The 22,711-nt window shown below is 50.7% G+C and overlaps 1 protein-coding gene across 4 annotated transcripts in view; it reads right to left on the reverse strand.

The window, feature by feature from the left end:
* Nucleotides 1-22,711, reverse strand: part of ptpn13 (protein tyrosine phosphatase non-receptor type 13) — a 303,931-nt gene that overhangs the window by 58,804 nt on the left and 222,416 nt on the right. For all 4 annotated transcript variants that reach the window (XM_059988683.1, XM_059988682.1, XM_059988681.1 and 1 more), the window contains 4 exons: nucleotides 16,514-16,724; nucleotides 13,559-13,650; nucleotides 11,994-12,055; nucleotides 11,442-11,597 (listed from right to left, as the gene is read on the reverse strand). In XM_059988683.1, coding sequence (XP_059844666.1) covers nucleotides 11,442-11,597; nucleotides 11,994-12,055; nucleotides 13,559-13,650; nucleotides 16,514-16,724 — 521 coding nt within the window. The remainder of the gene's footprint in view (nucleotides 1-11,441; nucleotides 11,598-11,993; nucleotides 12,056-13,558; nucleotides 13,651-16,513; nucleotides 16,725-22,711) is intronic.

Here is a 22,711-nt window from a genome sequence, read left to right on the forward strand (position 1 = left end):
AGTGCAGTCGGCGGGAACCGCCAATGCTACTGGCCCGGAGTGCAGCCGGCGGGAACCGCCAATGCTACTGGCCCGGAGTGCGGCCGGCGGGAACCGCCAATGCTACTGTGGCCCGGAGTGCAGCCGGCGGGAACCGCCAATGCTACTGGCCCGGAGTGCAGCCGGCGGGAACCGCCAATGGTACTGGCCCGGAGTGCAGCCGGCAGCAACTGCCAATGCTATTGGCCCGGAGTGCAGCCGGCGGGAATCGCCAATGCTACTGGCCCGGAGTGCAGCCGGCGGGAATCGCCAATGCTACTGGCCCGGAGTGCAGTCGGCAGCAACCGCCAATGCTACTGGCCCGGAGTGCAGTCAGCAGCAACCGCCAATGCTACTGGCCCGGAGTGCGGTCAGCGGGAACCGCCAATGCTACTGGCCCGGAGTGCAGTCGGCAGCAACCGCCAATGCTACTGGCCCGGAGAGCAGTCGGCAGGAACCACCAATGCTATTAGTCCGGAGTGCAGCCGGCAGGAACTGCAAATGCTACTGGCCCGGAGTGCGGTCGGCAGCAACCACCAATGCTACTGGCCCGGAGTGCAGTCGGCAGCAACCGCCAATGCTACTGGCCCGGAGTGCAGTCGGCAGCAACCGCCAATGCTACTGGCCCGGAGTGCAGCCAGCGGGAACCGCCAATTCTACTGGCCCGGAGTGCAGTCGGCAGCAACCGCCAATGCTACTGGCCCGGAGTGCAGTCGGCAGCAACCGCCAATGCTACTGGCCCGGAGTGCAGCCGGCGGGAACCGCCAATGCTACTGGCCCGGAGTGCAGTCGGCAGCAACCGCCAATGCTACTGGCCCGGAGAGCAGTCGGCAGGAACCACCAATGCTATTAGTCCGGAGTGCAGCCGGCAGGAACTGCAAATGCTACTGGCCCGGAGTGCAGTCGGCAGCAACCGCCAATTCTACTGGCCCGGAGTGCAGTCGGCAGCAACCGCCAATGCTACTGGCCCGGAGTGCAGTCGGCAGGAACCGCCAATGCTACTGGCCCGGAGTGCAGTCGGCAGCAACCGCCAATTCTACTGGCCCGGAGTGCAGTCGGCAGCAACCGCCAATGCTACTGGCCCGGAGTGCAGTCGGCAGGAACCGCCAATGCTACTGGCCCGGAGTGCAGTCGGCAGCAACCGCCAATTCTACTGGCCCGGAGAGCAGTCGGCAGGAACCACCAATGCTATTAGTCCGGAGTGCAGCCGGCAGGAACTGCAAATGCTACTGGCCCGGAGTGCGGTCGGCAGCAACCGCCAATGCTACTGGCCCAGAGTGCAGCCGGCGGGAACCGCCAATGCTACTGGCCCGGAGTGCAGCCGGCGGGAACCGCCAATGCTACTGGCCCAGAGTGCAGTCGGCGGGAACCGCCAGTGCTACTGGCACGGAGTGCAGCCGGCGGGAACCGCCAATGCTACTGGCACGGAGTGCAGCCGGCGGGAACCGCCAATGCTACTGGCCCGGAGTGCAGCCGGCGGGAACCGCCAATGCTACTGGCCCAGAGTGCAGTCGGCGGGAACCGCCAGTGCTACTGGCACGGAGTGCAGCCGGCGGGAACCGCCAATGCTACTGGCACGGAGTGCAGCCGGCGGGAACCGCCAATGCTATTGGTCCGGAGTGCAGCCGGCGGGAACCGCCAGTGCTACTGGCACGGAGTGCAGCCGGCGGGAACCGCCAATGCTATTGGTCCGGAGTGCAGCCGGCGGGAACCGCCAATGCTACTGTGGCCCGGAGAGCAGCCGGCGGGAACCGCCAATGCTACTGGCCCGGAGTGCAGTCGGCGGGAACCGCCAATGCTACTGTGGCCCGGAGAGCGGTCAGCGGGAACCGCCAATGCTACTGGCCCGGAGTGCAGCCGGCGGGAACCGCCAATGCTACTGGCCCGGAGTGCAGCCGGCGGGAACCGCCAATGCTACTGTGGCCCGGAGAGCAGCCGGCGGGAACCGCCAATGCTACTGGCCCGGAGTGCAGCCGGCGGGAACCGCCAATGCTACTGGCCCGGAGTGCAGCCGGCGGGAACCGCCAATGCTACTGGTCCAGAGTGCAGCCGGCAGGAACTGCAAATGCTACTGGCCCGGAGAGCAGTCGGCAGGAACCGCCAATGCTATTGGTCCGGAGTGCAGCCGGCAGGAACTGCAAATGCTACTGGTCCGGAGTCCGTCCGGCGGGAACCGCCAATGCTACTGGCCCGGAGTGCAGCCGGCGGGAACCGCCAATGCTACTGGCCCAGAGTGCGGCCGGCGGGAACCGCCAATGCTGTTGGCCCGGAGTGCAGTCAGCGGGAACCGCCAATGCTATTGGCCCGGAGTGCAGTCAGCGGGAACCGCCAGTGCTACTGGCACGGAGTGCGGTCAGCGGGAACTGCCAATGCTACTGGCCCGGAGTGCAGCCGGCGGGAACCGCCAATGCTACTGGCCCGGAGTGCAGCCGGCGGGAACCGCCAATGCTACTGGCCCGGAGTGCAGCCGGCGGGAACCGCCAATGCTACTGGCCCGGAGTGCGGTCAGCGGGAACCGCCAATGCTATTGGCCCGGAAAGCAGCCGGCGGGAACTGCCAATGCTACTGGCCCGGAGTGCGGCCGGCGGGAACCGCCAATGCTACTGGCCCGGAGAGCGGTCAGCGGGAACCGCCAATGCTACTGGCCCGGAGTGCGGTCGGCAGCAACCGCTGATGCTACTGGCCCGGAGTGCGGTCAGCGGGAACCGCCAATGCTACTGGCCCGGAGTGTAGCCGGCGGGAACCGCCAATGCTACTGTGGCCCAGAGAGCAGCCGGCGGGAACCGCCAATGCTACTGGCCCGGAGTGTAGCCGGCGGGAACCGCCAATGCTACTGTGGCCCAGAGAGCAGCCGGCGGGAACCGCCAATGCTACTGGCCCGGAGTGCGGCCGGCGGGAACCGCCAATGCTACTGGCCCGGAGTGCGGCCGGCAGGAACCGCCAATGCTACTGGCCCAGAGTGCGGCCGGCGGGAACCGCCAATGCTACTGGCCCGGAGTGCGGCCGGCGGGAACCGCCAATGCTACTGGCCCGGAGTGCAGCCGGCAGGAACCGCCAATGCTACTGGCCCAGAGTGCGGCCGGCGGGAACCGCCAATGCTACTGGCCCGGAGTGCAGCCGGCAGCAACCGCGAATGCTACTGGCCCGGAGTGCAGCCGGCGGGAACCGCCAATGGTATTGGCCCGGAGTGCGGCCGGCGGGAACCGCCAATGCTACTGGCCCGGAGTGCGGTCAGCGGGAACCGCCAATGCTATTGGCCCGGAGTGCAGTCAGCGGGAACCGCCAATGCTACTGGCCCGGAGTGCAGTTGGCAGGAACCGCCAATGCTACTGGCCCGGAGTGCAGCTGGCGGGAACCGCCAATGCTACTGGCCCGGAGTGCAGTCGGCAGCAACCGCCAATGCTACTGGCCCGGAGTGCAGCCGGCGGGAACCGCCAATGCTACTGGCCCGGAGTGCAGCCGGCGGGAACCGCCAATGCTACTGGCCCGGAGTGCGGTCGGCAGCAACCGCCAATGCTATTGGCCCGGAGTGCAGCCGGCGGGAACCGCCAATGCTATTGGCCCGGAGTGCAGCCGGCGGGAACCGCCGATGCTACTGGCCCGGAGTGCAGCTGGCGGGAACCGCCAATGCTACTGGCCCGGAGTGCAGCCGGCGGGAACCGCCGATGCTACTGGCCCGGAGTGCAGCCGGCGGGAACCGCCAATGCTACTGGCCCGGAGTGCAGTCGGCAGCAACCGCCAATGCTACTGGCCCGGAGTGCGGTCAGCGGGAACCGCCAATGCTACTGGTCCGGAGTGCAGCCGGCGGGAACCGCCAATGCTATTGGCCCGGAGGGCGGTCAGCGGGAACCGCCAATGCTATTGGCCCGGAGTGCAGTTGGCAGGAACCGCCAATGCTACTGGCCCGGAGTGCAGCTGGCGGGAACCGCCAATGCTACTGGCCCGGAGTGCAGTCGGCAGCAACCGCCAATGCTACTGGCCCGGAGTGCAGCTGGCGGGAACCGCCAATGCTACTGGCCCGGAGTGCAGTCGGCGGGAACCGCCAATGCTACTGGCCCGGAGTGCAGCTGGCGGGAACCGCCAATGCTACTGGCCCGGAGTGCAGTCGGCAGCAACCGCCAATGCTACTGGCCCGGAGTGCGGTCAGCGGGAACCGCCAATGCTACTGGTCCGGAGTGCAGCCGGCGGGAACCGCCAATGCTACTGGCCCGGAGTGCAGCTGGCGGGAACCGCCAATGCTACTGGCCCGGAGTGCAGCCGGCGGGAACCGCCAATGCTACTGGCCCGGAGTGCAGTCGGCAGCAACCGCCAATGCTACTGGCCCGGAGTGCGGTCAGCGGGAACCGCCAATGCTACTGGTCCGGAGTGCAGCCGGCGGGAACCGCCAATGCTATTGGCCCGGAGGGCGGTCAGCAGCAACCACCGGTGCTACTGGCCCGGAGTGCAGCCGGCGGGAACCACCAATGCTACTGGCCCGGAGTGCGGTCAGCGGGAACCGCCAATGCTACTGGCCCGGAGTGCAGTCAGCGGGAACCGCCAATGCTATTGACCCGGAGTGCAGCCGGCGGGAACCGCCAATGCTACCGGTCCGGAGTGCAGCCGGCGGGAACCGCCAATGCTACTGGTCCGGAGTGCAGCCGGCGGGAACCGCCAATGCTACTGGTCCGGAGTGCAGTCGGCGGGAACCGCCAATGCTACTGGTCCGGAGTGCAGCCGGCGGGAACCGCCGATGCTACTGGCCCGGAGTGCAGCCGGCGGGAACCGCCAATGCTATTGGTCCGGAGGGCGGTCAGCGGGAACCGCCAATGCTATTGGCCCGGAGTGCAGTTGGCAGGAACCGCCAATGCTACTGGCCCGGAGTGCAGCTGGCGGGAACCGCCAATGCTACTGGCCCGGAGTGCAGTCTGCAGCAACCGCCAATGCTACTGGTCCGGAGTGCAGCTGGCGGGAACCGCCAATGCTACTGGCCCGGAGTGCAGTCGGCGGGAACCGCCAATGCTACTGGCCCGGAGTGCGGTCAGCGGGAACCGCCAATGCTACTGGTCCGGAGTGCAGCCGGCGGGAACCGCCAATGCTATTGGCCCGGAGGGCGGTCAGCAGCAACCACCGGTGCTACTGGCCCGGAGTGCAGCCGGCGGGAACCACCAATGCTACTGGCCCGGAGTGCGGTCAGCGGGAACCGCCAATGCTACTGGCCCGGAGTGCAGTCAGCGGGAACCGCCAATGCTATTGACCCGGAGTGCAGCCGGCGGGAACCGCCAATGCTACTGGTCCGGAGTGCAGCCGGCGGGAACCGCCAATGCTACTGGTCCGGAGTGCAGCCGGCGGGAACCGCCAATGCTATTGGCCCGGAGTGCGGCCGGCGGGAACCGCCAATGCTACTGGCCCGGAGTGCAGTCGGCAGGAACCGCCAATGCTATTGGTCCGGACTGCAGCCGGCAGGAACCGCCGATGCTACTGGCCCGGAGTGCAGTCGGCAGGAACCGCCGATGCTACTGGCCCGGAGTGCAGTCGGCGGGAACCGCCAATGCTATTGGCCCAGAGAGCGGTCAGCGGGAACCGCTAATGCTACTGGCCCGGAGTGCGGTCAGCGGGAACCGCCAATGCTACTGGCCCGGAGTGCAGCTGGCGGGAACCGCCAATGCTACTGGCCCGGAGTGCAGTCGGCGGGAACCGCCAATGCTATTGGCCCAGAGTGCGGTCAGTGGGAACCGCCAATGCTATTGGCCCAGAGTGCAGTCGGCGGGAACCGCCAATGCTACTGGCCCGGAGTGCGGCCGGCGGGAACCGCCAATGCTACTGGCCCGGAGTGCAGTCGGCAGGAACCGCCAATGCTACTGGCCCGGAGTGCAGCCGGCGGGAACCGCCAATGCTACTGGCCCGGAGTGCAGTCGGCAGGAACCGCCAATGCTACTGGCCCGGAGTGCAGCCGGCAGGAACTGCCAATGCTACTGGCCCGGAGTGCAGTCAGCGGGAACCGCCAATGCTACTGGCCCGGAGTGCAGTCGGCAGGAACCGCCAATGCTACTGGCCCGGAGTGCAGCCGGCGGGAACCGCCAATGCTACTGGCCCGGAGTGCAGCCGGCGGGAACCGCCAATGCTACTGGCCCGGAGTGCAGTCAGCGGGAACCGCCAATGCCACTGGTTCGGAGTGCAGCCGGCGGGAACCGCCAATGCTATTGGCCTGGAGAGCGGTCAGCGGGAATACCTGATGCTACTGGGCTGTAGCACAGACAGATGGGCGCCGCCTCTAAACCTGTTTAGCACACCAAATGTTCGTGGGGAACCCGGTGCTAAAATATTCGCAGACGACCTAATTCGGGCTCAAGGTTTCGTAAGTATCAGAGCAGCTACCTCGCTGCGATCTACTGAAACAAACTTTTGTCGGCTGACAGATCCTACAAGGGGGGTGGGTGTGCCCTGTTGCTCTCCTCACTTGGTCGCTCCCTCTCTCCAGATGGCGACTGCCTGTGGCCTGGCACGGGGACCTCCAGCCCTGACCTTGTCCTCTCACCTGACCCATGCCCAAACGCACCTGGCCAAGGCATCTGGCGGCCAGAGGATGGAGTTCGGGCCTGGAGGCTGTCTAATGCAGCAATGAAGCCTTCAAAACTGCTTCGCTACCTTGAGTCCAAGCACCCCGCAGTTAAAAACATGAGCAGGGTGGGACACTAGCTAAGTGCTGAGAACCGCGACGGTCGTATTTAACACAGCCCCCACCCCCTCCTGTCGGCTGGTCCGCAAGAATATTGTCAATATTAAACCGGTCCATGGTGCAAAAAAAAGGGTGGGTACCCCTGGTGCTTATGCATTATCTTCTACTTCCGAGTTGCGGGGTTTTACTTCCGGTCTTTTCTGCCCCAGTGTGCATGCGTGTGACTAATCAATTTGGAGTTGATCTTGCCTTTCATTAAGGCCGAGGTAGTGGATCTTTGGCTTAAAAAGATTGGTGACCACTACTTTAAAGGAATAATACTAGAGAGGAGATGTAAAAGACTACAGATAATGGAGTAACAAAATCTGCAGGAAAATTGTTGCTATGTATCTATTCTCTGACTGTCTTTATTGTATTTAGTGTTGTGTGTTTAATATGGATAACTTGTCATGTGGGTAGGGGTGTGGCACATGTTTAGAGTATTGTTACATATCCATGTGTTGCCTTTAGTCAGATTTAATCTGGTTCGAGCAGGGGATAGGTCAGGGGAACTGTACTTCGAAGCTGAGCGCCTGGCTTAGTTTGTTTAACACTAATATTTGAGTAGGTTGGATTACGCTTATTTTGTTATATCATTAGTTTTATTGTTACAATGTTGTTAGTCTCTGCTGGCTTCTTAATAAAGGATCGAACATACTTTCTTCCACTGTTACTGGTGGAGCGTGTCATACATTGTCAACCCCGCCCCCTCCCCCCCATGCTTAGTCTCTGAGTGTTTTTTTCAAAACGTAACTGCTACAGGTGGAACATCCAAGTAGGAATCTAAACCTACTTGGTAGAGAATCAATCTTCCCAACATTTTGCTGGTGTTAATTTCTGCTTGTCCATAACTATATATCAAATAAACAATAAGTCAAAAGAATCAAGACAACTGATAGTAGCGATGCAAGACTGTGCGTTACTAACATATATTTGCAAACTGACAGTACTGAATGCAAACAAGAATCAAGAGGATGCATAGATCACAGAGGGCACAGTAAATGAAACATTTACAACAAATTCACTCTCAAATAACATGGTTAAAAAGGAACCAAGTAAGTGAAGTCCCATTCCATTAAGAGAGATTTGAAAATGGTATGGTCAGTTGAGTCCAAGGGTGTACGTAGGTCAGGAAGAAGAATGATAAGAATACCTGTGCTGTGAAGGAGCAGAAGAGTTAAATAAGTAACAGTAGCGGTGTGCTACACGCAGCGTTGAAATAACGACACAGAGTCGGTGAACTGCAGTTACAAAAGGATTTTATTCAAACTTTGCGGCCTCGCTTTAAAGCCTCCCTGATCCCGCCCTCCCCGGGCACGGATGCTGTAGGGGGCACGTATTCACAGTCCTGTGCAGGCTTTTCCCCTTGTTGGTGAAGCAGACCTGGCGCCCTTTTGGGACTGGCCTTTATGCTGGCGCGCTGGCTATTTGTGAGCCGGTCCACGATAGTGAGGAGGTGCCGCGCTCCTCGAGACACTGGCAGTGGGCCCACGATATCCACATGAATGTGGTCGAAACGCCGGTGGGTGGGGTGCGGTGGGTGGGGTGGAACTGCTGCGGCAGAGCTTTGGTGTGCCGCTGCACCTTGGCCGTCTGGCAGTGCATGCACGTTTTGGCCCATTCACTGACTTGCTTGTGGAGTCCGTGCCAAATGAACCTGTTGGGAGACCATCCGGACGGTTGTCCTGATGGAGGGGTGCGCTCAGTTATGAATGGAGTCGAAAACGCGTCACCGCCAAGGTGCCGGGACGAAGGGACGGGGCTGGCCGGTGGTGATGTCACAGAGTAGGGTCCTCTCACCTGGGCCTACGGGGAGGTCCTGGAGCTGCAAACCGGAGACTGCGGTTCTGTAACTAGGGATCTCCTCGTCTGCCTGCTGTGCCTCTGCCAGCACCTCAAAGGCTACCCCTTGGGAAAGGGCATGAATGTTAGGGCGAGAGAGTGCGTCCGGCATGACATTGTCCTTACCCGAGACGTGCCGGACATCCGTCGTGTATTCAGAGATGTAGGACTGCTGGCGGGATGACCAGGGATCGGACACCTTCGTGAACGTAAAGTTAAGCGGTTTGTGGTCTGTGAACGCGGTGAAGGGCCGACCTTCTAGGAAGTACCTGAAATGCCGGATTGCCAGGTAGAGCGCCAACAGTTCCCGGTCAAAAGCACTGTATTTGAGCTCGGGTGGTCGCAGGTGTTTGCTGAAAAATGCCAGGGGTTGCCAGCGACCCTCGATGAGTTGCTCCAGCACCCCACCGACTGCCATGTTAGATGCGTCCACTGTGAGGGCGGTAGGGACGTCCGTTCTGGGGTGCACTAGCATCGCGGCGTTTGCCAAGGCTTCTTTCATTTTAATGAAAGCGGCGGCGGACTCCTCGTCCCAGTAATGTCCTTGCCCAGACCTGACATCAGGGCGAACATGGGGCACATGATTCAAGCAGCTGAAAGGAGGAAGCGGTGGTAGAAATTGACCATACCTACGAATTCCTGAAGGCCTTTGATTATGGTGGGTCGGGGGAAATGGCGGACTGCGCCTACCTTAGTGGGCAGAGGGGTTGCCCCGTCTGTAGTGATCCTGTGGTCCTGGAAGTCGATGGTGTCGAGCCCGAACTGGCATTTGGCCGGGTTGATTGTCAGGCCGTATTCACTCAGTCGGAGTTGATGGAGGTGGGACAGATGCTCCTGACGACTGCTGCTGGCTATGAGGATGTCGTCCAAATAGATGAAAGTGAAGTCCAGGTCGCGTCCCACCGCGTCCACTGCAAAGTCTGTGCGGTATTCTTCAGGTCCATCGGCATGCGGAGGAACTCGAAAAGGCTGAAAGGGGTGATGAGTGCCGTTTCGGGGACGTCGTCTGGATGCATCGGGATTTGATGGTATCCCCGGAAGAAGTCTGCCTTGGAGAAGATCCGTGCGCCGTGCAGGTTTGCTGCAAAGTCCTGAATGTGTGGCACAGGGTAACGGTCCAGTGTTGTAGCCTTGTTCAGCCTGCGGTAGTCGCCACATGGTCTCCAGCCCCCTGATGTGCAGGGGGGAGGCCCATGGGCTGTCGGACCACCGTATGATCCCCAATTCCTCCATCCTCTTGAACTCCTCCTTCGCCAGTTGGAGCTTGTCCGGGGGAAGCCTTCGAGCACGGGCATGGAGGGGTGGTCCCTGGGTCGGGATTTGGTGCTGTACATCGTGTCTGGGCATGGCTGCCGTGAACTGTGGTGCCAGAACCGATGGGAAATCCGCCAGGACTCTTGTGAAGTCATTGTCGGACAGTGTGATGGAGTCCAGGTGTGGGGCTGGCAACTGGGCTTCATCCAGGGAGAATGTCTGAAAGGTCTCGGCGTGGACCAGTCTCTGCCTCGGCAGGTCGACCAGCAGGCCGTGAGACAGCAAAAAATCCGCACCCAGAAGCGGTTGGGCTACGGCGGCCAGAAAGAAGTCCCATGTGAACCGGCTGGAGCCGAACTGTAGCTGCACCGTACAGGTGCTGTAGGTCCTGACTGTGCTGCCGTTCGCGGCCCTCAGGGTGGGACCCGGTGCCCTGTTGCGGGTGTCGTAAGTCGTCAGAGGTAAGACGCTGATCTCGGCTCCAGTGTCCCGACTGCTTGTCCCACACATACAGGAGGCTATCCCGATGGCCAGCCGCCGTAGCCATCAGCGGCGGCTGGCCCTGGCGTTTCCCAGGAACTTGCAGGGCAGGCTACAGCGGTGGGCTTCAGTGCCCCACTGCTGGTGGTAGAAGCACCATTGTTAGTTGATTTCCTCACCCCTGCCTCTGGGGTTAGCGGTCTCTGTGGCTGGGCCTAGTCTGGTTTGCTGCTGGGAGCGTGGCCTGGTGATCTGTGCGACGGACGCCCCACTCTCCTTCTTGGCGTTACACAGCAAGTCCGCCCGGGCTGCCACCTTCCGGGGGTCGCTGAAACCCGCATCAGACAGCAGCAGGTGTATGTCCTCGGGCAGCTGTTCCAGGAATGCCTGCTCAAACATGAGGCAGGGCTTGTGTCCTCCGGCCAGAGACAACATCTCATTCATTAAAGCCGATGGAGGTCTGTCTCCCAAACCATCCAGGTGCAGTAAGCAGGCAGCCCGCTTGCGCCGTGAGAGTCCGAAAGTCCTTATGAGCAGGGTTTTGAATTCCGTGTACTTGCCATCCTCCGGGGGCGACTGTATGAACTCCTCAAACTGGGCCGCTGTGTCCTGATCGAGGGAGCTCACTACGTAGTAGTAACGTGTGTCCTCCGAGGTTATCTGCCGAACATGGAATTGGGCTTCTGCTTGCTGGAACCATAAGTGAGGTCGCAGCGTCCAGAAGCTTGGCAGTTTTAACGAAACTGCATGAACATATGCAGCGTCGGTCATCTTTGACCCAAATATCGTTTGGACCGTCAGGGTCACCAATTGTAGCGGTGTGCTACATGCAGCGCTGAAATAACGACAGGGAGTCGGTGAACTGCAGTTAAAAAAGATTTTACTCGAACTTCGCGGCCTCGCTTTAAAGCCTTCCTGATCCCGCCCTCCCTGGGCGCAGATGCTGTAGGGGCACGTATTCACAGTCCTGTCCAGCGCGGGCTTTTCCCCTTGTTGGTGAAGCAGACCTGGAGCCCTTTTGGGACTGGCCTTTGTGCCGGCGCGTTGGCTATTTGTGAGCCGGTTCGAGTGTGCTAGGAAGTGGGTCGCCACATAACATTATTTTTTAAAGATGCTGTAATGGGTTGTGATTCAACAAGACTGACGGACTTGCCTGAAGCAATTGGTCACCAACTTGTAGCCTTCCATCCAAAGCAGCTGCCCCACCAGGATGAACACTCTTTACGAAAACACCATTATCACCACCCACTAACGAGAATCCTAATCCTCCTGACGAAGGTTTCTCAAGCGTCAAGTGGATCACATCATTCTATAGAGAGAAACAAAGGTAATGAATTTCCTTGTGCAATTACGACTGGGCTTTAAAGCTAACCTAATGAGGCATGTGATAAAATCCAACAACATTACAATTCTTTGCTTTTCATTTACTGAACTGTTATGTCCATCAGTGTAAACTCAGGGATCAAAATCTGCAATAACAACTAGTGTATTAAGCTCTTAATTTGCCTTTTTTCAAAATTGTGAAAAATCATGTTGAGTATTAACTTTTTCTTAAAATGTATTATAATAATTACAGGAAGGTAAATGCTCAACAACATTTTATCTCTTGTTTAAGTCATCAGAAATCATTTTTAATTTGTCAGTTGTGCAAACATTGAAAAATGTTTATCTTCCATTGATGAATATTGATAAAGTACATTCCTACCTTTGGCATATTTGTGCTAGATGTTACATCACACTCAATTCTCTTGTTTCCACAAAGCTGTCCTTTGGACAAAAGAGGAACTTAAATTAATCTTGAATATGGAGAGTAAATTTAATAAAAATCCCAACCACAAACAAAATTACATTTCTTGAACAAACCTGAGCTACGTACTTAGATGTAGATAATCTTAAATTTGGAAGTGTAGAATCAACATGAAAACAGTCTTTGCATCTCTCACATCTCCAATGCATCACATATAGCACAATCAACAACTTCTGCTATGTCATATCTAAATTGGTTCTTAGCCAAGGGACTTCGATATCTACTCATAGTGAACAAATTTATTTACAGTTCTGCCTCACTCTAAATTCACAACCTCAGTTTTCTTCAGGGTTTTGTTCATTCTCATATCATTTCTCTTTTCAGCATCACCATCCATTGCAAAACACCCAGTCACCTCGGCTTTAGTTTCTGGAAAACCTCAAAACTCCTCTGCTCTCCATACATTATGCTTTCTCCAAGTCAATTTTCTTTTGTGAAGCTTTCAGATCAATTGTCAAATACATTCTTTTCTTCCTCAGTGAGACATTCTATGAAGAGCCGAACGTGTTGAAACTGATTTCTCCCTTTGGTAATAGAGTGTAATTCATGAACATCAATAAATTTGATTTCAAAGCTTATACCTGTGTGTTGAAACTGTTATTTTACTTCAGTTTAAACCATGCCAAAGAAAAAATATGGCTTGATCTTGAATTCAGAAGATTGTTTATATGATTACTACATGTATTCGAAGAAAATCATTCAAGATAGCATCTCTGAAGATAAATTTATGGAAAACCATAAGCAGCAGCATGGGCACACATATTCTCAAAAAAGAATGAACTCTGATTTATTATTTAGTCATTCAACAAGTGTTTAAAATCCAATATATTTTTCAAAATACAGCTGAAAATATTGATGAGAAACTGTGCTTGTAATGAAAAGACAAAAATGTAGTGCTCTCCTTTCACTCGAATGTGTAGAACTGCTTACACGGAGGTAACAAGCCTCCAGAAGAATAAAAATGTTTACCTGGTGCTCTAGCTAAAATTAATCCCTTTGCGAACATCACCAAAATAATTTAACTTATGAATTTATTAGCCCTATGTAATGCCAATTATTAACAAACAACAGGAGAATCAGTGGATATTGTATACTGGATTTCAGAAGGCCTTTGACAAGGTGTCGCACAAGGAGGACAAGAGTCTATGCAATTAGAGGAATGATACCAGCATGGATAGAGCATTGGTTGATGGGCAGGAGACAAAGGGCAGCCTATTCTGGTTAGCTGCCGGTGACTAGTGATTCTCCACAGGGGCTAAGTCATTGAGTGTATTTAAGGCAGAGGTTGATAAATTCTTGGTTAGTCAGCCCATGGAAGGATTGGAGCTGAAAGAGAAAAGGGATTAGTCATGATAAAATAGCAGAGGAGTCAAATGGCCTAACTTTGCTCCCACATCTTATGGTCTTAATTTAATGTATTTTAATTTATTGAAATTGAACAAGTCGTTAAAACATAAACTCACCATTAACTTCAACAAATTCATTGAGTTTTGTATTTTTATCACTGTATGGAAAATAAGCCACCATTGGTTTTGCAAATCCAGGGTCTTCATCTCTGTAAAATAAAATGTTTAAAAATATACAAACAGTAGACTTTGAATAAAAATTTTCATTAACAATATATGACATCTTTACTATCAATTTATTATTTAATGGGAGCCAAGTAAAATTACATGTAAAATGTGCATTTACTACATCTCTCACAGCTAATGTGCTTTTCTGCAACACATTAACTTTTCATGAAACTGATGCCTTTGAATAATTTTGATGTGGATAGCTACCTTTCTTATTTCTTAACACCAGTAAAACGCTGTGACACAACTTGCAAGAACATTTTAATTCCATGCAATGAGCAAAATTAATTTTATACAACATGTAGCAAAGCACCAACACTGAAATACGAGTCTAACTTCGTGTTGACTTTAAGCAAGGCACGCAGACTGATCATGTGGTAGTGTCATGAAGTATGCAATTCACATAATAATATGTAATGAATTATTTAAATGAACAAGAATGTTTAACCAACCAATACAGGATTATTCAAATATTAATGAGATGCTAAATACATAGCCATCACTCACTTCCTCTTTCAGTCACTGCTGATAATGTACATGCTGCAGGATGTGGATTGATGTTGCTGACAGAAGTGGAGGTAAGAGACCAGCAGATTTCCATTGAGGGAAACGAATGTGTGCATTGCAATGTGGGAGAGTGGAAGAGGGAAAAGACCCACGTGATCAGAGCAAATTAATACAAATTATAATCGACGATCAAAACAACAGCAGGAGAACTTTTTGAAAGGTCTGGTTGAAAAGCAAGATAACAAAACTGTTACATTCTACAATATAACTAAGGATTTATTTTAAAGATATTCTGCTGAAGTTAAAGAGTATTAGAGATATGAAGTAAAGATATTTGTTTAGGATAATGCCCTGCACAGACACCATAGTCCAAATTGCTGCCGACTGCTCTTCAAAGTTATATATTCTTCAACACACAAAGAAAAGGTTGGAGGAACTCAGCAAGTCAAGCAGCATCTATGGTGAGGAATAAACAGTCAACGATTTGGGCCAAGAGCCTTCTCCATGACTCATGCTTGACTTGGAGTTTCTCCAACATTTTGTGCGTGTTGCTCAAGAATTCCAGCATCTGCAGAATCTTTCGAGTTTGTATGTTCTGAAGATTGCTTGAAAAAAAGTGCATAAAAATGTTAAGGGTCTTGATGGGAGAGATGAAGAATTACAGGTTATCTGGAACCAGTGATTGCAACACTTAAAAAAAAAGAATTCAGAAGCAAGCTCATTATCCAGGTGTGAAATCTGGAATTCACTACCTGACGGGGCTGCAGAGGCTCAAATGCCAATTCCATACAAGAGTGAATTTGATAGTTTTTTTAATATATATATCTGAAGTAGCAAGGGATATAGATCCAGTGCAGGAAATTAGCACTGAGCTAAAAGATCAGCCAATAATTTTATTTAATGTCTGGAAAGGCACAGAAGGTGCTATCGTACAGCATAGGAGAAGGCCTTTGGCTCAGATCCTCCATGCTGACCAAGGTATTTAGTTGAGCTAGCCCTTTTTCCCCAAAGTTTGACCCATATCCTTCTGGTTCTCTTCTATCCCTCCATCGGTAGAAATGCCTTTTAAACTGTACCCCAGGAGTGGCCTCTTCCTGCTCTTTACTTGGTTGTCAACCAACCCCAACAGCCTCACTCTGAGACAAGTGAATAGGTTAATCACAGGGAAAACTATTTGTTACGAAGGATGAACAGCTCTGATGCAAGGTTGCCCATGTCCCCCTCCCCTGGGAGAATTACAAACCCTTACTGTTGCCAGGCTGCTAATGAGAGAGCAAGAGATGGAACAAAACATACTGGGACTGGAACATTTGCTTCAGACAAGGGAGAGATAACACCGGGGGGTGGGGAGACCATATTATGACTCCTGTAAGACTTACGGCTCCGGAGAGGGCTGTTTACTGTGTACTATTCTGTTCATTAAAATTCCTCAGTGGACAGCTGGAGTGGGCTGGTTTGATGGGCTAAGCCATTCAAAAGTAATTCACACCTGTGACCCCATGAGTAGGGATAAAAGTGAGGTCTGAGGAGACAGACCAGGAGACACACTAGTGAGCACTGTTTAAGTGTTGGAACCCACGAGAAGGCATGGGGGCATAGGAGACCGAATGAAGGATCGGTCAATTTTAACTCACAGTGTTTATAGTGAGGCCGGTGGGGGCTTGTGTGTGTGTCCACCCTTGCCTGGGTGACAAATCCACCAGAGAAGAACGGTCTAGCTAAAGGACAGAGGGGTCATACCTGAATGGCCACAACACATAGACGGATCAAAATCGTAAAGGAAGGTTTGCAAGACAATAGCTGTCACTGTTTGCGCGCTCTCTCCCTCTCTCTCCAACAATTACAACAAAACTACCAACAACTACCTCAGCCTGTATGAACTGAACTTTATATTCACATGTGACAATTCATTATCCCCTAGACATCGATAGAGCTTGTTTATTATTGATTATTATTATACCCACACTTTTAGGTTTAGTATTGCTAACATGTATTATCTGTATATTTGCATTGTTGATATTGATTTGTATATTTTACTAATAAACACTGTTTTGAAAATAGTACCAGACTCCAACGGACACTTCTATCTTTGCTGGTAAGACACCCAGTTATGGGGTATGTAACAAATTACAGAAGACAGATAAACAGTAATGGCCACATTACTGGCCAGGATGTTTACTTATACATACAAGACATCTGATAAAGTTCAAACAAAATTTAAAGAATTAAAAATGATTTTATTATAGAGCTGAGACAAAACTGAAACAAAATAAACAAGCAATGAGATTTATAAAGGTACATGATGCAACAATATAATGTATACAAATTGCATGATACCTCGTGGCCTTTAAGCTGATGACAGGACTTGCATTTTTAAGAGCTCTGCTTGCTTCATTCGCTGTCATTCCATGTGTGCTGACCCCATTAATATAATGAACAAGGTCCAATGGTTGCAAAGTTCCCTCCATATCAGCTGCTGATCCTGGAGTAATGCCACTTATGTAAACTGTCTGGTATGGTGTATCACTGCCTCCTGCCAGAGAGAGACCTAAACCAAAGAGATTTATTTAGCTTGAGAAAAAGATTAAATACTGAATCATTTATGAACAGTAACTCATACTTAAAATTTGCTAAATTCAAATATTCAGGGAATAAATTGTTCAGAATACTGAGAAAAGAAAGTGGATAACTTTGACTGTGTCACCAGAAAAGATGATTGGTTAAACATCAACCCATTTTCTATCTCTCTTGATTTTCAATTCCACTCATTTCAAAATTACTTCAATAGTCCTTATCAGTAATTCCTGGATTATTTTGATGCATTCTTTAATTAAATTTTGGTTCTAAATAGAGTTGTTACTATTAATAATGACCATAACCCATATAATTAATTCACATAAAGATGGATGACAGACCATACAAAAGGAGGCTTGGCGGGGTTTCTTCAGATCATTTTCCAGATTTGGGCTTTTCTGTGGTAACCTGCATGCACTGATTTATGCAATTGCAACCCTTTCCTTTTAAGCCCCCCTTTATGCCACTTCTCGCCTATCGGCTCCTCATACCATCTTCCCACAACGTTTCACTTCATATGAACAAAATAAATGGAGACACTGTCCCACTGCAATGGAACATCATCCACTCTCAGCGTCATTAGGAGCAGCTCAAAGACTGGCACCACTAGCACATAGAGAGTCCGCCTATGGTGAGTCATCGAGCAGAGACATGATAGATGAGCAGAAGGTAAGATGGGAACAGTGGAATACCAGCCTTGCTGTAGGTTTCAGCCCAACAAAAACTGGGTGCTATCAGCAAGAGTGCATAAAATAACCCAGAACACAGATGCACCCATCTCCAAGATCAAACGATTTTCTTTGCCTACAAAGTTCAAACTCATTCTGGTACAAACTTGGCTCCAGCGACCACTCAGCAAGAACTGTAGTATTTTATTAATCTGTACTCTATACACAAGAAGAAATGGAAAAGTGCTGAGAAATAGCCCTAACATTGGTCATTGGATCCACAGGAGAGGCATCTCTTGTGATCTTCTTGGGTGACAGAATGTGCCTCCTGCATTGATCTGATAGAGAAAACAGAATAGTTTATGTGGTGGTTCTCTTCATGGAAATAGATGACATACATTTCCATGACATCCTTTGTTCAGACAATGACAAAATCTGAGAGGTATCACTGTCTGGATCAGTAGTGCTACCATAGGGTCTCTGTTTGTCTCGCTTGAGAGCTGGCTAGGACAAGACAAACTTGTGTGCATTTTGTCAGGAGGACTACTTGGCTGGAATAAACTTCCCCTACTCCCTTACAGCTTGCCAGGGGATTAAGTTTTCATTGATCCTGGTATTGAAGTCTCACAGGAGTATTAGGTCGTCTTCCTCTGGGCTCCGGGCTAATATTTTAAAGTAGGAATACAATTTCTCCTTGACCTCATCACAAGCTCTCAGAAAGGGACATACAATATATACCTGAAGACCACCGTGTTTCATGTTGTGTGACATTCACTTATTACAAGGGGGAGGAAAATCACAAGAGTAGCATATTTTTAATTGATTTCAAAATCCGCCCAATGAAAACGGCGTTCATCTTCTGCTATGCCCTCCCAGTCATGTCTGCCACCACCTTCTTTAACCAGACTCTTTCCTTAACCTATCCTATCTCACTCAAGGCAGCAGTGTCAATGTTGCAACATGCAAGCTCTGATAGATGGCGGAAGGTCAATAGCCTGCCATTGTTGCAATTGTCCTTCATTAGGAGTGGAGGCTGCCTTTGTTTCATTTCCATTAAGATGGCATTGTCACTGCACGCCAGTTACTACATTAACTTTAGAAACTAAAATGCTGGCCTGGTGGCAGGAATGTGGGATGGTGGGGTACAGGATGAATAGAGATCACACTCTGTTGTGCCAACACATAACTGGGATTAATGCAAACTACATTCATGGATCCCAGGGACAGAAACTATCATTCACCTCTTCTTGTACCTACTGCAGACAAGAGAGAAAGGAAAGGGAAGAGTTCTTAAATCAGGGCAAGAAAGGGTTGGAGTAAGAAAGGGTTAGAAGCCTCTAATGGATAGTGGATGTAGGTTAAAGAGTGAAGTTATCAATCAATGGTGGAGATGAGGTAGAGAGGATTCGGGAAGAGAAAAGGGGAGATGCCTAAAAACAATGGTGATTTACCATATTCCATAATGTGGATGGAAGCAAGTGTCTCTTTGATGAGTCTTTCACCAATAACTCTGACAAAATTGCCTAGCACTTCTCTTTCTGAGCCTGCTCCACATTATCCTATCCACATAATCATCCCTTGATATGGAGTCTAGAATTCTGGATATCCTTTCAGGAGCTTAAAGCAAGGATTCCTCTGAATTACTGACAAAACAATAAAATGTCCCTGATGTCTAATACTGTGGTCTGGAGAAAGCTCGAGGTCGTAGGGAACTGAGAATCACACGCCCCTATCCTGAAGAAGGGTCTTGGCCCAAAAGATCAACTATTGATTCATTTCTATTGATGCTGCCTAACCTGCTTGATGCTTCCTCCAGCATTTTGTGTGTGTTGTTTGAATTTCCAGCATCTGCAGATTTCCTCGTGTTTGATCTGTAGCTCATGCTTATTATTCGTTAATGAGAAATCATTCACACTTTCAGTAAACATACCGGCATTCTTCAATGAACCTTTACCTTCCAGGTAAGTATCGTAGATTCTGGACTACAGAGCGCACCTGATTAAAAGCCACACGCTCAAATTTTAGAAAGAAAATCAATTTTGTACTTGTACAGGCCGCACCGGATTTTAAGCCGCAGATGTCCCACGTTGTAATATGAGATATTTACACAGAAAGATATTACACGTGAGGATTTTTTAACTTTTAATTAAATCGGTATGGTAACATAAACAAATACATATTGCAAATGCTTTTTTTCTAACAGTGCCTGTAACACAGCTACTTTTAAATATACATACCTATCGGTAACACACAAATTACGTTGCGTATACTTTTTTTTGAACAGTGCACGAACAACATTCCAATATCTCCTAACGACTGGTAAAAAATATATATATACTGCAGCCTACCAGGAAAAGTTATTGATCGCCTTCTTCATCTTCCTCCTGCGCACTAAAACCATCAAAGTCCTCTTCTTCAGTGTCCGAATTGAACAACCTCAGGATCTCATCACTCACTTCAGTCTCTTCGTTGTCGCTCTCACTTGAGCGCACGCGGTCCTCTTCATCACGCAGCAGTCCAGCCTTTCGAAACCCGTTGGTGATGGTGGATGTTGTGACACGGCTCCACGCATTTTGGATCCACTGGCAGACTTGAGTTAAAGATGCTCTTCGCATGCGTCCTGTTTTGGTAAAGGATTTCTCACCGGTCGTCATCCAAGCCTCCCACTCAACGCGCAGCGCCACTTTAAATGCCCGGTTCACGATGATGTCCAGTGGCTGCAAATACTTCATGGTGCCCCCAGGAATCACAGCTGGAATTGAGTTTGTACTCTTGATGGCAGCTTTCACTGAACTTTCATTGTCAGCCGCTTAAAAATCACCATCGGTGGAAGCTTTAGTCCGGATGCTGTGCAGCTCAGAACACAAGTAAAATGCGTTCTCTCATGGCCACTTGTTTTCAGTGTGATGGACGAGTCACCTTTTTTATTAACAGTCCGAGTGAGAGGCAGGTCAAACGTCAAAGGTACTTCATCCATATTTATGATATCATCTGGCCCGATGGAATTCTCCGCTATCTTTGTTTGAGTGAATGTGCGGAAGTTAGCAAGTTGTCCCTCATGGTCGGGAGGGAGCTGCTGACACAGAGTCGTGCGTACCCTGACGGACAGGCCTTTTTGTCTCATAAATCTAAAACACCACGATGGCCCACCTCTAAAATCTTCGATTTTCATTTTGGTGGCGATTGCTTTAGCCTTCAGTCTGATCTGCACGGTGGAAACACCGCGGCTGCCTGCTCTCTGTGTTAAGCCAGTCTTCAAGAAAGTTTTCAAGTTCGGGCCATCTGCTATGATTACCTCTGAAAGCTTTTGTCGTCTTTTTGCATTGACTCAGTTCTTCACGCTGGCGTCTCCACCGTCTCACCATCGATTCATTTATTCCAAGATTATGTGCCGCAGCTCGATTTCCTTCTTCAACCGCCAGATTGATCGCCTTTAACTTAAAAGCTGCATCATATGCTTTTCTTCGAGTGTTTTCCATGTTGATGAGGGTAAGTAAAAATGACTGATTTACAATAATTTAATTGTGAAAGTGCGCTTGATTTATCGTACAATTTCATTGGACCTCTGTGAACTACTCATCAATTTTATTGGTCTACTGTTACGAGGCAAAATGTTTTTGGCGGCATGAAAAAAAAAACATGCATTAGCCGCACCGTAGTATAGGCCGCAGTGTTGCCGCAGTGTTCAAAGCGTGGGAAAAAAGTAGCGGCTTATAGTCCGGAGTTTACGGTATGTCTTTTAGCTACTTATTTAGTACTCAAATTAAAGCAATGAGTTGATACTTATTTTTTCATTTACTACGCTTTTACGTGCCGATATAGCAAAAATACATCTTCTCTCAGAAATTTATCAGATCCTTTAGTTCGATTGATTCCAAATGCAAAGTACTGGAAAAATCCTTGTTTGAGGCTTATTTAGGACCACTTCCCTAACACTTTCTCCCAATACATTCAGAATTAAGGTGCAGCCATGTTACTTTGCAAGGCTCCCAACTACATCTATATTTTTGCAAAATATGTGAAACATCCCTTGTTCCAGCCTTACTCGTTTGCAAGTCCCCAGGCCTTTTCCAGATACATTCATTGCCTCAACACTCTTAAAAGTTTGTGCAGATTTGGCATGTAATCTAAAACTTTAACTAACTTCTATAGATGCACAGTGGAGAGCATCTTGAATGGTTGCATCACAGCCAGGTTAAAAACACCAACGGCCGTGAATAGAAAAGCCTACAAAAGTGGTGAACACATCCCAGTATATCACAGCCAAAGCCCTCAACATCAATGAGCACATCTACAAGAAGCAGCTTCCATCATCAAGGATTCGCCCCTCCCCCCAAGGAAGCCACGCTCGCTTCTCACTGATGCCATCGGGAAAGAGATAAACAAGCCTTAGGTTCAACACCACCAGGTTCAGGAACAGTTAGGATACTTTAACCATTAGGCTTCTGATCCAGAGTGGATAACTTCACTCACCTCAATTCTGAACTGATTCCACAACATAATCTATGGACTCACTTGCAAGGACTCTACATCTCGAGTTCTCAATATCATTTATTTATTTGTACAACCTCCGGAAAGCCATTTCACATGCAAAGTGGCAATTCTGGACCAAACTTGCACCACAAAACTGTGACAGGGCTCGAGCAGAACCAAGCGACATAGGTGACAACAAGGTTTCGCTCCCAGGGGAGTTCAATGCCTTTGATGCTCACTTTGACTGATGATGTGGTCATCTTCAGCACCAGATTGCCTGAAACACCTTGAGGACATCTTGAAGAAGATTGCAGCCGCTGGCTTGACACTGACATCCAGAAGTGTGAGCGAGCCCGTACCTGGGCTACCAACTAGGGCAAGGATTCAGCCACTGGTCGACAAGGTGGAGGCCATCAGAAATAGTCCCCAGCCCTGCATGAAGAAACAGCTCTGTTGTTTCCTGGGGTTAATCAGGTGGTATCGTTGTTTTAGGCAAAGAATCCGCTCCAGTGGACTAAAGAATGTGAGGAAGCCTTTGAGAATCTGAAGGAGGCTTTGTGTTCCTGGCCAGTCATCATCAGCCCAGACTTCACCAAACCATTCGCCATCCAAGTCAGTGTCTCAGCAGTGGAGATTGGAGCAGTCTGGGCCCAGGGGAAAGAGGGAGCAAACAACTGGTATTATACTTTAGTCAGAAGCTGCTACCAAGGGAGACAAGATATTCCACTGCTGAGAAGGAAGCTCTTGCCATAAAATGGGCCTTGGAGAGCCTCTGGTATTACCTGCTGGGCAGAGAATTCTTTCTGGAGACTGACTACAA

This window comes from Hypanus sabinus, chromosome 14, assembly GCF_030144855.1.
Source record: "Hypanus sabinus isolate sHypSab1 chromosome 14, sHypSab1.hap1, whole genome shotgun sequence".
Lineage (NCBI taxonomy): Eukaryota > Metazoa > Chordata > Chondrichthyes > Myliobatiformes > Dasyatidae > Hypanus > Hypanus sabinus.